The 14,653-nt window shown below is 65.8% G+C and overlaps 1 protein-coding gene across 1 annotated transcript; it reads left to right on the top strand.

Moving 5' to 3' along the window:
* Nucleotides 1-4,922: 4,922 nt before the first annotated feature.
* On the top strand, nt 4,923-10,969 carry SEPTIN4 (septin 4). The gene is made up of 11 exons (XM_084219264.1): nt 4,923-4,962; nt 5,178-5,271; nt 5,383-5,469; nt 6,270-6,393; nt 6,605-6,739; nt 6,823-6,940; nt 7,259-7,360; nt 7,735-7,831; nt 7,933-8,095; nt 10,351-10,450; nt 10,731-10,969. The coding sequence occupies exons 2-11, from the start codon at nt 5,262-5,264 to the stop codon at nt 10,788-10,790; spliced, it is 996 nt and encodes a 331-aa protein (XP_084075390.1). The 5' UTR covers nt 4,923-4,962; nt 5,178-5,261; the 3' UTR covers nt 10,791-10,969.
* The last annotated feature ends 3,684 nt before the right edge of the window (nt 10,970-14,653 follow it).

Genomic DNA, 14,653 nt, shown 5'->3' with positions numbered 1-14,653 from the left:
CCCGGCCCGGGCTGCCCCGCCCCGGCCCGCACCGTGGCACGGGCCCGCTCCCGCAGCCCGGGCCCGCTCCCGCAGCCCGCTGCCCTCCGTGAAGGTGACGGTGCGCGGGGGCGGAGCGGACCGGGGCCGCCGGTGCCGCAGCGGAGCGCGGGGGGGGACACGGGCGGCGGGGCAGCACCTGCCCGGCCCTGGAGGGCACAGCCCCGGGGCAGGCGGGGGGGCCACGGGCCCCTCACCGGGGCATCCGGGAGGGCAGCGCTCGGGAGCGTCACCTGCGTGTCCCCCCGTCCCGCGCTCCTCCCACGGGTGTCCGTGCGTGGGCAGCGGGAGCCGCTCTGCTGCGGCTCCGTGCCGAGCATCGGTTCCCAGCTCTTGGCAGGTCCTCGGGCTGCGGCGCTGGTGGCACTGCCAGCCCGGCCGGGCCCTCGGCCGGGACCGTCACACGCATGGAGCCGGCTCTGTACTTACCGGCCAGGTCCGGAGCCGCCGCTGGCATTCCCGGCCCGCGGGAGCTTGTTCTGCATCTCCCGTTCTGCCTCACTCCTCCGCGGCGGTGGCAGGTCCCAGAAGCCGCCCGGCCGGGCCACGTCTCCGCGGGGTCCTTGGGCTGTGTCCAGGGTGGGGGTGAGGACGGAGGGCTGCGGCCGTGGCTCGCGTGGCACCGGCTTGTGGCCGCCGGGACAAGTGGCCTCGGTAGGGAGCGCCGCGGCCGCGCTGCCCCGGCAGCCGCCGTGGGAACCAGCCCCGCACATTCCTCCGGAGCTGGATGCAGCGAAACCAGAGAGGAGGGCGGCTGGCGGAGCGTGTCGCAACGGAGCGCCTTCCCGACAGGCTCCAGACTGTGGCTGTGGGATGCACACATCAGCCTCGGAAACATCGCGGGGGGGACAGGAGTCACAGCTGGGGACCGAGGGCAGCTGGGCTCCCTCGCCCGTGCACGTGGGGTTAGCTGGGGCTGGAGGTGCTCCAGAAGGACCCACAGAGGCAGAGCCGGTGCCCCTGCCACCAGTGCCACATCCCTCTGTCCCCAAAGCAGTTCCCAGCTGGCCCGGAGGAGCAGCATAAGCACTGGTCCCCCCTGGCCCCTGCTCCCGGCTCTGAGCGGATCAGATCTTTGAGTGCCCAGCCCCACATGCTGAGATGTCACCGGGCTTCCAGCCTGGACAGGCCTCGCTGTTATGTCCTGGCTCACTGGGAGCCACGGTCCCATCCTGGGGTCCCCAGTCAGACGCTCACAGGCCCTTCAAACTGGAGGATTCCCTGCGGGAGAGGGACTGGAGCTGCTGCACCAAGGGCTGTGGCTCTCAACCCCTGTGATCACCTGCCTGGTGCTGCCCTCCTGCCCAGAGCAGGGACTCACACCACAGCCTGCCTCCCATCCTTGGGGTGCCCGGCACCCTACTCCTCTTGGAGCTGCCGGGGGGCTCCGTTTCCCATCTGGAATGCTGCTGAGAGGTGGGATGGCAGAGCTGGGGGAACCCTGGTTCTGCGGCGGGAGCATCCCGTGCACCCGGAGGCGGGGCCGGGCAGGCACAGCCCAGGTCCTGTCTCCGCGGGAGCGAGCTGGCCCGGTCCTGGCAGCGCTGGCCTTTCGCTGGGGGCTTCTCCTGCGCGGCCTTCGTGCCTTTGGGACGGCGTTTGTGCCTGGGATACTCAGCCACAGTGACACAGTGGCCGTGCCGCGGGTGGCATTCTGGGTGTCACCTTTAGAGGGCTTGGGAACGCCTCTGTCAGCCTGGCGGTAGGGACAGCACCTCGCCGGCATGTTTCCTTTCTTTGCCGGGGAAAACACCTCCCGTGGGAATGTGGTACCCGTGGAACGATGCTCAGGGGCAGCCGGTGGCTTTCCTAGGTCAGGCTTTGCCCGCTGCCCCCGTGTGCCCCCGCGCCGCATCTCTCGGGCTGTCACCGCGCGGGGCCGGTGCGATGCAGAGTGACAGGCGGGGACGAGCTGGGCTGCGGGGCCGCTGACAGCCCGGGTGTGAGGCCGGCTTGCACTCAGCCGCGTGTGTAATCTGCTTACGGGGGCACCGACACGGCCCCGGGCTCTCGCTGCCGTAAATCCCTGCTCCTGCCGGGCGTGCGGGCTGGGACGCTGGGAATGCGGCCGAGCGACCCTGGATCGCGCCTGAGCTGCTCTGATGCATCTCGACACGCATCAAGGTGAATCACCATCCCTGGTGACCCCGAAGTGACAGCTGGGGAACCCTGACTGCCACGCACGGCTCCTCCTGGGGCACTGTTAACCCTTTGCCTCCCAGGGATGAGCCGGGAAAGCGGAGGCAGGAATGCTGGAGCTTCTGCCCGAGATCCCTGTGGTGGGCAGTGTCCCTGCTTCTCCCAGGCCGGGCCTGGGTCCTTCCCAGCCAGGCCCAGCTCGAGCAACAGCTTAAAGCCACGTGGGGAAGCTTTAAGTGTCAGGTGCAAAAGTGTGGGGAAAAGTGGGTTCCTGACCCCAAAGAGGCTGTGGAGCCCTGCTGGGGAATGCTCCAGGGGGCAGCGGGAGTGGACGTGGTGTGCACTGGGATGGAGAGGAATTTTATCCTGGCATGGAGGGAATTTTGTCCCAGGATGGAGCGGATTTTTGTCCTGGGACAGAGGTGTTTCCAAGGACTGAGTGTCCTCCTGGGCTGTAACCAATCTCTGCGTTCAGCCCAGGGGTGCTGGTGGTGCTGGTGGTGGTCCTGCAGTCCCCCCGGGACCTCTCTTGGCCAATGACAGCTGGTCCTTGAATCCTGCCCAGCCGGGCAGGAGCTGGGTTTGGCTCTGCCCGGGGTCCCTCTCGCCTGCCGTGCCCCTCGCAGGGGCCGTGCCTGGCTCCTGGGTGCCGCGGGCGCCCGGCGCGGAGCCTGCCCAGGGTGGAGTTATGCTAATGCTGCTCCCCAGCCCTCGGCGCAGCTGGTGCCACTCGGCATCTTTTGCTGGCCACGGGCGACGCCGGCTGTGCCATGGCCACCTGCCCCGAGCTGCAGCCTGGGCAAGAGGTACGGGGGCAGCGCCCGTCCCCGGTGGGGCGAGAGAGGGGGCAGAGGGGGTGGGGGGCTGGGACTACCCCGGTTCTGCGGGAAGGTGCCACAGCTGGTCCTCCGTCCCCGGGACAGCCCTGCCGAGGGCCGCACTTGCTGCAGGACCCCCGAGGATGGGGCACGAACTTCGGTGCCGCGGCACTGCCGAAGTTATCGGCTTCGCCGGGGGTGGGAGACGAGGGCGAGCCCCAAAGGTCTGGAGCCCCGAGGGATGGAGAGGCAGCAGGGCTGGAAGCTCTCGCCACTGGTGGTGGCATCACCTCCCATCCCCGAGTGTCCCCGGTCGGGCTGCGCTGGGGGCTGGCGCTGAGGCCCCCCAGGTCAAGGGCGGGGAGGAAGAGGATGCTGCGGTCACACAGACCCACCGAGCGCTTGGGACCCGCTCGGGCAGAGGGGAGCACGGGGGTCCCGCAGCCCCTGCCATGGGGCCACCTGCTGTCCCCCAGCCTGGCCCCGTAGTCCCCGTGCCGTGTCCGCGGGGGCAGCGGGAGCGGGGCCAGGCGTGCGAGCGCTCGGCCCGGGCAGCGCCGTGACCTTGTTTCCAGCCCGCTAGTTCCGCGCATCTCGCCTTGCCGCCGGCACCGCTGCGCGCCCCGCCAGCGAGCGGGGACAAGGCGCAGGGGAGGACACGTGTCCCCATGGAGGGATGTCGCCTCGAGGCCCCGGTCTGGGGGACACTCCCCAGCTGGGAACCCGCAGGGTAACGGGCTCTCCGGCCCCCGCGTGCCTCTCGTTTGGGGCTGGGGTCGTCTGGCAGTTGCCTTGGGACCTTGGGGACATTGGTGCCTGCTGGCAGCGGGGCTTGGTCCCACGGGAGCCGCTGCCGGACGTGCCCTTGGGAACGCGTCTCCTCCCGCCAGCGCTTGTAAACAGGATGTGGAGCCATCCCAACCCCGGCGTTCCTGTCCCTCGTCCCAGCCCCGCCAGCCCACGGGCAGCAGCTCGGGGGCAGCTGTGCCTGCTCCCCCAGCCCCCGCCCGCCGCCCGCGCTCCGCTCCATGGGAAGAGCCAGGGGAAGGAGTGTCGGGGTCCTGGTCATGTCTCTGGGCCGGGTCCCCTGCCCTGGCTTTCTCCCGGGACTGCGGGGACGGGGGTCCCTGTGCTGACACCCCGTGAACGGGCAGTGGGCGGGGGGCACGGGCACCAGGGGACCCCTGCCCGCTATCTGCCTTTCCCTGGCTGCAGCCCGGCTCAGGCCACCCCCCAATCGCTCTTCATCTCTTCTTGGTGTCTCTGCCTCCTCTCGGTCCCCTCCCTGTCCTCCTGGCAGGCCATGGGGCGCGGGGGGGTCCTGGCTGCCCCAGAAGACCCCGAGGAGCGGCGGGGTGCCCAGGGGGAAGGTGCCTACCCCTGTCCCCCGGAGTGCCAGGAGCTGGCTGCCGTCCCCACGCCGCAAGTCGTAAGCGCCCGAGGTGCACGGGACCACGCTGTCCCCACTGCCATCCCCATGGCTGTACCCGTGGCTGTCCCCGGGTGGTAGCTGGTCCCCTGGGGTTGTCGTGTCCCGTCTCTCCTCCCCTCCCTGCCACCTTTAGGCTGCATGTGTCTGGCTGCTGCAGTTTGGGGGCTTGTGAGGCTGAGCTGGGTGGTGCCACATCGGGCTGGCGCTGCCACCACCAGTGTCACCTCCTCCCTTGGTCCCCAGATAAAACGTTTCCTGAAGGAGGACTCGGACGAGGCTGAGCTGACCCAGTTCCTGCGGGATTGCCCAGCAGCTGACAGCTCCAGGAAGGTGGAGGCCCAGGAGAGCCGGCGGGAGCCCCTGGGCAGCGTGGCCCGGGTACCCCCGGACGAAGGCAGTGACGAGAGGGACGCCAGGATTTTCTCCCGCTCCCGGCCCTCGGATTTCCAGCAGCACATCGCCGCCCCCCCACCCCCCAGCCCCAACCGCCCGCGGAGCCCCTGGGGACAGCTGGACCCCTACGACTCCTCCGAGGTGCAGGATGTGTCCCTGGGGAGGGAGGGACACACACCTGGGGTGAGGGGCTGCGGGATGGAGGCTGTTCCCATCTTGTGTTTGGGCAGGCATGGCCTCATCCCCTGGAACTCCAGCCCCGGGAAACCCTTTGTGGGCCGGGGGAAGGGGGGGCTTCCCAGGGTAGGAGGTGGGCTGGAGGTGTCCGTGTCCCACATCCCCTCTGCCCTCTGCAGGATGACAAGGAGTATGTGGGCTTTGCCACGCTGCCCAACCAGGTGCATCGCAAGTCGGTGAAGAAGGGCTTTGACTTCACCCTCATGGTGGCAGGTACAGGGGTCCAGGCAGCCTGGGGTGCTGACCCCACTCTGCATCCCAAACACCCTGCACTGGGGAGGGGGGACCCTGGCTGCCCCTCTCATCTTTGACCTTCTTTCTCAGGGGAATCCGGGCTGGGCAAGTCCACCCTGGTCAACAGCCTCTTCCTGACGGACATGTACAGGGACCGCAAGCTGCTCAACGCCGAAGGTCAGGGGACAGTCACGGCCCACAGGGGTGTCCTGGGTGACCTGGGCAGTGGCAGAGCCCAGGGATGCTCCTGGGGGCTGCAGCCCCTCTCCCTGCCCAGTCAGGCTCCCCTGAAAGGACATGTGCTGTGCTGCCAGCTGCCCACTGGCACTGGGGACCGCTCTGAGGCAGCGAGAACCTCCCTCCACAGGATGGGGACCCCCACGGTGACTTTATTTCCACGGGGAAAACAAGCCCTGGCTTGTTGGGGATTGGCTGGAGCCGCAGCATTTCTGGGAGGCTGGGGACAGTCAGGGCCTGGGGCACAGTGCCAGTTCAGCTGCGGCCAGTTTTTGAATTAAAATGGCCCAAACTTGCCCAAATCCCCAGGAGTTTGAGGGGTTTGTTTGATTTGTTTCCGTTGCTTGGAGTGAAAGCCAAAACACACAATGCAGCAGGAGCATCCTTGGGGATGCAGGGACATGGAGGGTCCTGGGGTGAAGGGACACGTGGAGTCTGGAGCTGTGGGGTCGTCTGAAATGCTCCTGCAGCAAGGCTGAGCCCCACCAGACCCTTGTGCTGCCTGAGCTGGGCTCCTGGGGTGGCAGTGGCACAGTCACCAAGGGATGGGTGCCCATCTGTGGGGATGTGGGGACCACAGCATGAAGCATCCTCCTGGGCTGGACCATGGTATGTGTTAGAGCTGATTCAGCTGGGTCACCCAGCCCCCAGGGTGGGAGAATGACGCTTGGGGGTTGTAGCATGCCTCCATGTGACCTCCACCCTCCCTGGTGTCCCCCCTGGTGACACGCTCCCCACAGAGCGCATCACGCAGACGGTGGAGATCACCAAGCACGTGGTGGACATCGAGGAGAAGGGGGTCAAGCTGCGCCTAACCATCGTGGACACGCCGGGCTTCGGGGACGCCGTCAACAACACCGAGTGGTCAGTGCCACGGGGTGGGGACTGTCCCCAGGGTGGCTGGCACGGTGAGTGCCATGGGATGGGGGTCTCCCCAGGTCGGACACCCCGTGGTGGGTGGGATGCCCATGGTTCATTTGGCTTAGGTGCTGAGCCATGGAGGTATTGAGCTGGGGGTCCACAGAGAGCAGGGGAGTCTCACAGAGTACTTGGTGTCACCTCGCTGTCCCTGCAGCTGGAAGCCAGTGGCTGACTACATCGACCAGCAGTTCGAGCAGTATTTCCGTGACGAAAGTGGCCTCAACCGGAAAAACATCCAGGACAACCGAGTGCACTGCTGCATCTACTTCATCTCTCCCTTTGGCCACGGGTACGGGGCCGGGGCAGGGGCTCGCTGGGCCGGGGCCGGGGCAGGGGCTCGCTGGGCCGGGGCTCACCAGGCTCCCCCCGCAGGCTCCGGCCCCTGGACGTGGAGTTCATGAGAGCTCTGCACCAGCGCGTCAACATCGTGCCCGTGCTGGCCAAGGCTGACACCCTGACCCCCACCGAGGTGGAGCGCATGAAGAACAAGGTGAGGGGAGGTGGGCCGGCTGGGAGCTGTCCCAGCAGGTCCCTGGGCATGGGGGTGCCCTGGGGTTGCCATCTATCTCCTGCCTGGAATTTGTCCTGGAGCATTTTCCGGGCCTGCCACACTGTAGAGGACCATGTTGCCCCCATGGCCACCAAGGACACATCTGCCCAGGGCTCAGCTGGGGGTTGGAAGGACTGGGGGTGTCCATGACATCTGGTCTGGTGGGACCAGGCTTTTGGGGGCCATTGGCCCTGTGTGGTGCCTCCCATGCCCTCCCCAAGGCCGGAGCCCTGCCCTCAGGGAGCTGTTTGCCTCCAGATCCGGGAGGAGATCGACCACTACGGCATCCGCATCTACCAATTCCCTGAGTGCGACTCGGACGAGGATGAGGAATTCAAGCTGCAGGACCAGGCGCTGAAGGTGGGTCTGGCTCCTCCAGCTCCACCACTGGAGGGGCACAGCCCTGTGGCCAGGAGGACACATCACCCTGGGGTACCTGCAGGACTCTTTGGGGCCACACAAGCTCTCCAGCATGGAGGGGCTGGTGCATATCTCACTATCCAGACATGTCACCAAGATCCCATGGGAGCCACCTGCAGCTTGGTGGGATGAGGCTTGCTTGGAGAAACCCATGCCATGACCTCTGCTGTCCCACTGGGGCTCTTCACAGCCGGGCCTTTGGAATATCCTGGCAAATGGGTGCCGGACACAACCGAGGAGGGCACGTGGAGGGATGCGGGTCCTGGCAGGTGGGGGTCACGGCAGGGCCCTGCTGATCCCCCCGGCCCTTGCAGGAGAGCATCCCCTTCGCCGTCATCGGCAGCAACACGGTGGTGGAGGCCAAGGGCCGGCGCGTCCGCGGGCGCCTCTACCCCTGGGGCATCGTGGAAGGTAACGCCAGGCCACCCCTGCTTTGGGGACAGGGACACGGCGCGCCCGCCGCAGCCCCAGGCTGGGACAGGCTGCGGCCCCTGACCCCGCGTCCCCCGCAGTGGAGAACCCGTCCCACTGCGACTTCGTGAAGCTGCGGACGATGCTGGTGAGGACGCACATGCAGGACCTGAAGGACGTGACGCGGGAGACGCACTACGAGAACTACCGCACGCAGTGCATCCAGAGCATGACCCGCATGGTGGTCAAGGAGCGCAACCGCAAGTACGGGCCGGGCTGGGGCGGGGCTGGGCCGAGCTGGGGCGGGGCTGGGCTGGGGCGGGGGGGGGCTCCTCTTTTTGGGGTGACCCCACCATCTGCGAGTGGCTGTGTGTGGTCAGCGCTCTGTGTGGGGCCGGGGAGCCCCGCTGCTGTGCTGTGCTGGGGAGCTCCAGTGCTGTGCTGTGCTGTGCCGGGGAGCCTCAGTGCTGTGCTGTGCTGGGGAGCCCCGGTGCTGTGCTGGGGAGCCCCGGTGTGGTGAAGGGCCCCCCTGTGCCCTTGGGCTGGGAGTGCCTGGGGATGCTCTGGCAGTGAGGGGCCCTGCAAACCCCGAGGCTGGGTCTGTCTTAGCTGGGATATTCCAGCACGAGGGAGCATCCTGTGACCCCAGGGTGCCTGGGCAGATGCTCTGGTAGCAAGAAGGACCCTGCTGGTTTGAGGGGCATGTTCCAGCAGTGAGGGGGACCCCATGTGCCCCCAGGGCTGCGGCTGGGGCTGGGGTGATGGATGGGCTGTGCGCTCTGGCAGCAAGGGGGACCGCGTGTCACCTCTGGGCAGGGTGTGTCTCGGGGGATGCTTCAGCACCGAGGGGGATCCTGCATCCCCCTGGGGGATGCTCCAACAGGGAGGGAGCCCCTGCATCCTTGCAGGCTCCAGCACCAGAGCAGGAGCCCAACCAAAGCCGGTGCTGGGGCTCTGCTTGCAGATCAGCTGAATTCACGGCACACACATCCGCTTTAGCCACCCCGAGGTGTTGAGGGAGCCCCCACCAGCAGGGTCCCCAGTGAGACCCTCCAGCCGGGGGTCAGAGCAGTGTGGGAGCGAGTGGAGCCTCTGTGGGTCCCGGGGGACTCGAGCCGTGCTGTGGGGGGCTGGCAGTGGCTGTAGGCACCTCTCCAGGCACCTCTAAGCGTCTCTCCCTGTGTGTCCCGGGGCAGGAGCCATCCCTCCGTGCTGAGGCTGTGCTGCGGGGACTGCTCCGCCGACTGAGCCGGGACCGGCCGGGGCCGCCCCGGGCCTCGCCCTGCTCGCCCTGCCACCTCCTGGCCCCTCTATAAAAGTGCTTGCTGGTACCCAACGCTGTCTCGGTCCTTCTGTGCCTGAGCAAGGCCCAGGCAGCTGCCCTCGGGGCGAGCTGGCTCTGTGGCCTCGCACTCTGGCTCTGTGGCCACCCACTCGTGTCCCACACAAGCTGCCCTTGGGGCGCCAAAGGACGCTGTGTGCTGGTGGTGTCACCCCAGCTCACCCAGGTTTGGGGGATGTGTCACCGTTTGGTGGCACTGAGCCCCCAAGTCTGCCCAAGTGACGGCTGCCCCCGTCGTGCTGCCCCCGCCCCGAGTTGCTATTTTAGGGTGCTGAGAGCCTTTGCTGCTCACCCCATTGCTGGTGCCCGGCTCCAGCTTCGTGTCACTGCCGGGGCCGGCAGGAGTTCCACATGCTCCCCACGTCCCCCAGGGCCAAAGCCGAGACAACGGCAGCGCCTTCCAAAGCGGCTCCCGAGGCGGCCAAAGCCCGGCCCTGGCGCCGGCCCAGCCCCGGCACAGCGGGGCCCCGTCCCGCCCGTGCCCCACCCGTGTCCGTCGCCCCTCGGCCGGAGGGGCCGCGCTGGCCGCGGCGTGTGGCGATGGCACGTGGCAGCACGCGTGACCCTGCCAGCCGCTGTCGGTGTCCCGGCTGTCACCGCTGGGGTGGCACGTGGCATCCCCGGGGCGGGTGGGAGGGCTGGTCCCTCCCGGTGCGGGGCCGTGGGAGAAGCCAGGCTGGGCTGGCCCGGCTCCTGCGTGGCTTCAGGGCGATGCTCGCGGCTCTCTCCGGCAGGAACGGGCTTAAATGGGGGCAGAGGCTCGGGAGAAGGGTGTGGGGCGTCCCTGGGGCTGGCAGGGCAGGGCGGTGCCTGGAGAGCCCATCCTGAGGCCAATGGGCCGGAGGAGAGCTGCCGAGGTTTTGATGTTTTAAAGCGGCAGGGAAAATACTGCCCCAGAAGAGCCCAACCCCAGTGGGATTCTCCCCAAAAATGGAGGGTGTGGAGGAGGTCCCTGGGTCTCCCCTTGGTTGGTGCATGGCAGGTTGGGGGTGCTGAGGTTTGGGGGCTGCCTGGGGCCACTCACCTCTCCCTTGCCTGGAAAAAGCCACTCTGATGGTGGCCATAGGGGACAGGGTCTGTGCAGGGGCTGCTGGGGACCTGCAGGGGTTGGGGCATCCGCGGGGGACTGTCCCTGGGGGGCTGGGGCAGCAACCCCACCTCCTCTCTCTGCCCACAGCAAGCTGACCCGGGAGAGCGGGACAGACTTCCCCATCCCCGTGATCCCCCCGGTGCCGGACGTGGAGACGGAGAAGCTCATCCGGGAGAAGGACGAGGAGGTGAGTGTGGGGCGGGCTGAGCCCCCACACCCCCTGCCCCGTCCCCGCTCCCTCCTGCCCGGCGATGGCTCAGCCATCAGGAGCCACCCTTCCTGCAGCATCCCCGCGGCTGCTGCTCCAGCGAGAGGGTCTGGAGGCGCATCCAAGGGTTCCCCCTTCCCCCTCCCTAGCTGGTGGCGATCCCAGTTTGTCTGGGATGCCCAGCCCGAGCCGCATCTGCACGGGAGCTGCGTGACTGGGGCTTGGCACCATCCGCGATCCCAGTTCTGCTCCCTTCCAGCTGCGGCGGATGCAGGAGATGCTGCAGAAGATCCAGAAGCAGATGAAGGACTCGCACTAGCCCGTCCCTCCTCCTCCTCCTCCTCCTCCTGGCCCCATCAGAAATGTTTACATCACGCTCCTCCCGCCCGGCCCCGCTGCCAGACTCGGTACCAACACCCACCCACCACCTTAAGCTGCGGCATCGCCTTATCCAACTCCCCAGCGCCCGCGGGGACACCCGGGGACAGCGAGGGGACACCCGGGGACAGCGAGGGACAGGGCACCCAACCCGGGATCCCCTGCCCCGCTCCCCCCCACTCACTGGGGACAGCGTGGTCCCCCAAGCTTTGGTTTCCCGTTTCTCCACAGCTCTGGGGAGGGCCCTGGCCAGCCTGGTCCCCACAGTGTGTCCCTTGTCCCTGTGTCACCCTGGGCTCTCTGCTTACAGCCTTTATGCTCAGCTTGGCCCTGGCTTAAGGGAAGAGGGAAGGGGGGCACTGGTGCCAGTCCCCCAAATGCCCCAGCTGCTGTGGGGGACAGGGCTGTTCCCCTGGCCGTGGGGGGACAGCAGCTCCTGGGGACCACAGGGGACAGAGGGGATGGAGGAACAGCCAAGGGACAGCTACCATCCTGCTCCATGCCAGTGCCAGTGCAGGGGGACTGTGTCCAGCCCTGTGTCCTCACCCTGTCCCCACTGAGTGACAGCAGGGCTGTGGCACAAGGAGCACTGGGGAATCAGTGTCCCCAGGGAAAATCCCTTGAACCCTAAATCAGAGGCTGTGCACCCCCAGCCTGCCGTGATGTTGGCTCTGTAAAGCAATAATGAGTGTCCTGTGCCCCTGGCACCTCTCACCCCATGGCAACAGCACCGGCCCTGGCTGGAATTTCAGCCCCTGCTGCCACTTGCTTGTCTGTGGTGTCTTGTGTGCCCAGGATGTCCCAGTCCCTGCTGCTTCTGGGCACAGCAGCCCTGTGTATTCTCCTAGGATATCCCCATCTCCGCTGCTTCCCAGCGAAGCGCTGCTGCGTGTCCCCGTGTCCCCCATGGTGTCCCCGTGTTCCCCACCATGGCCCGGTTGGTGTTGCTGCCCTACAGAACGCTGCAGCTTGTCCCCCCTCCCCAGACTGTCCCCCTCTGTGTTGCTTTCCCACAGAGCTATGTTGCATCTCTGTGTCCCCCTGGGATGTCCCCAGCCATGTCACCACCCTGCAGGGCTCTGTGTAGTGTCCCTGTGTCCCCAAGGATGTCCCCAGCTGTGCTGCTTCCTGCAAAGCCCCGCTGTGTGTCCCCGGGTGAGCCCTGGCCGCCTCTCCAGCAGCCCCGGGGAGATGGATCCGAGCCCCTCCTGGGTCTGGGGAGCCCACAGGGGATGGTGAGGGTGCAGCAGGCTGGGAGCAGTGGGAGCTCGCTGCGCTGCCGTGGGGATGTGTCCTGTCCCCATCAGGGCCCCGAGACGGGGTCCCCGGGTGGGGCGTGGCTGGCGGGGGCTGTGCCCGGCCGGGGCCGCAGGGTGCCAGGGCAGCGCCTGGCCTGTGCCCCCCGTGTCCCCGTGGCCCCCGTGGGCAGGGCCCCCCGGGCAGGGCCCTGCAGGGAATATTTAGCGCTTTCCTTTTTTTAATCTCGCTATTTTCTTACAGAAGCCCCACCCCTGGCATGACGGTCCTAGAGGCGTTTATTAACGGATCAGAGAGTATAGGTTTATAAATTCTTATAGAGTAGTGGAAATATTTTTATCCCTCCACAACTGTTCTCAATAAATATGGCTGACCTGGCTTGTCTGCAAACCCTCGTGGCTTTCAGCAAATGGGGGCACCCCGTGGCCCTGGGCATCCCCCATCCCTGGGCACCCCACGCTCTGAGGCTGGTGGTCGGCCACCCTGTGGCCTCTTGATCCCAAATCCTGTTCCCTTGGAAAAGGCTCAAAATGGATAGTGGGGGCTTTGTGCTGCACTCACAGGGACACCCAGCTTGGGGTTGTGGGAGAGCCCCTTGGGATCCAGCTCTGGGGTGAGGGGGCACAAGGAGGGGTCTCCCCCTCTCATGTGCCTTGGGGTGCTGCATGCTGCTGCTGTGGGGTGAGGATGCAGTGGGGAGGGCAGAGCCTGAGCTGGGATGGAATTGCCCTCCACGTGCTGCCCCCCTGGGCACCCTCATGTCCCCCCACCAGTGCGGGAGCCCTGCCAGGAGACACCACCAGTACCTGTGCCCAGTTACCCCAGTTTGGGTCCCCTAGGACCTGCTGGGGTGGAGGAGCAGGAGGAGTGGGCACAGCAACACAGGGATGGATGTGCTGCATCTCCAGCTGCCACCCAGAGGGCATCATCCACCTGCATCCCATTATCCCACCCTGCACCCCAATATCCCACCCCTGCCCTTGCATCCCCTCCCTCTCCTCCCCACAGAGCCCTTGGGCTGATCCTGCCCAGCTGAGTGCAGGGTCAGGGAGCTGGGACAGGGCCATCCCCAGGGCCACCACAGGCTGGGGAGGGGTGGATAGAGGGATGGAGGGATGGAGAGATTAGAACTGAGGGTTCTGGTGGCCATGGGCACTGACAGCCCAGGAAGCCAAGCGTGTCCTGGGCTCCTCCCATCATGGTGGGCAGCAGGGGAGGGAGGGGTGCTCTGTTCTCCTGAGACCCCTCTGGAGCTGCCTCCAACTCATCCCAGCACAGACATGGACCTGGCAGAGCAGGCCCGGAGGAGGCACCAAAATGGTCTGAGGTGGTCCATGGTCTCTGCTGCGGAGGAAAGATGCCTCATGAGACCTACCAGCCCCAGCCCCTGCTCTGCTGCCAGCCACTTCTCCCCTTGCTGAGGGTCAGAGCACAGATCCCCCCTCCTTGGGGTCCTTCCCTCCTTCACCAGCACTGCCTCAGCCCCACCTTGTTTGGGCCAGGGTGCTGAGCCCTGCTGTGGCTGCGATGCCAATTCCTGCTCTTCACCAGGCCAAACTCCCCCCGTGAACCCTCTTATCAACATGGGAATGGAAAATGTTTGTGCTTCCTTGGCTGGAAGCAGCTCTCACCCCAAAGGCTGGGATACACAAACCTCCTACATCCCACCATTGCAGCTCCAAGAAGGATCCCCTGGCTGCCTCTTCCACCCCAGAACAGCCAACAGAGCCTCGCTTTTGGTCCCAGACTGGCTGATTTACCCGGTTCCTGTTTTCCCAAAGCATAAAATCCAGCACTGATGCTCCAGTGACATCCCCAGCTGTGCCCACCCTTCCTTGCACTCCATTCCATGTGATTTTCATCACACCTTTAAAAATAAAAAGCCCCAAACCCACTCAAACCCAGCCTTCCCAAGGCAGAGATTGATATTTCCACATGGCAAATGCTGCCATGCAATTCCCCAATGTCCTATTTTTGGTTCCTCACCAGTCCTGGCACTGGTTGCAGCATCCGTGCTGGAGCTCCAGCCGAGCTTGGAGGAAGGGAATAAAGGTTTCTTAGGGCAGAAAAGGAAATCTCCCATCTCCTTCCCTGGGCTGTACCACCCATGCCTGACACCTAATGAGACCCCAGGTGACATCACTCCTGTTGTTTCCCTTTCCCCTTCCTTTCCATTTCCCTTTTCTCCTTCCCTTCCCTACTTATCCATTTGTGCCTTATATAATTAATTCTATTTTCCCCTATGGGAGAGCCCCTGCAGCTCCACCTTTTCCCATCTTTTCAAATCCAGAAACCAAGGTACTGCCTCCAGCTCTTTCCCCCCTCTCTAGTACCTCTTCTCCACTTGTCACATCCATTCCTGGTGCCACATCTCCTGGGTCCAGGGGAGCCAGGAGCAGTCAATTCCTATTGCTCCCATTTCCATCTCTCCTGGATCCAGGGGAGCCAGGAGCAGAGCCAGGAGCAGTCAATTCCTATTGCTCCCATTTCCATCTCTCCTGGATCCAGGGGAGCCAGGAGCAGTCATTCTGATTGCTCCCATTCCTG

The sequence above is a fragment of the Fringilla coelebs genome, assembly GCF_963513975.1.
Source record: "Fringilla coelebs genome assembly, chromosome: 20".
In the NCBI taxonomy this organism is placed as follows: domain Eukaryota; kingdom Metazoa; phylum Chordata; class Aves; order Passeriformes; family Fringillidae; genus Fringilla; species Fringilla coelebs.
The sequence above is the reverse complement of the archived record's forward strand: the minus strand, read 5'-3'. Positions and strand labels throughout refer to the sequence as shown.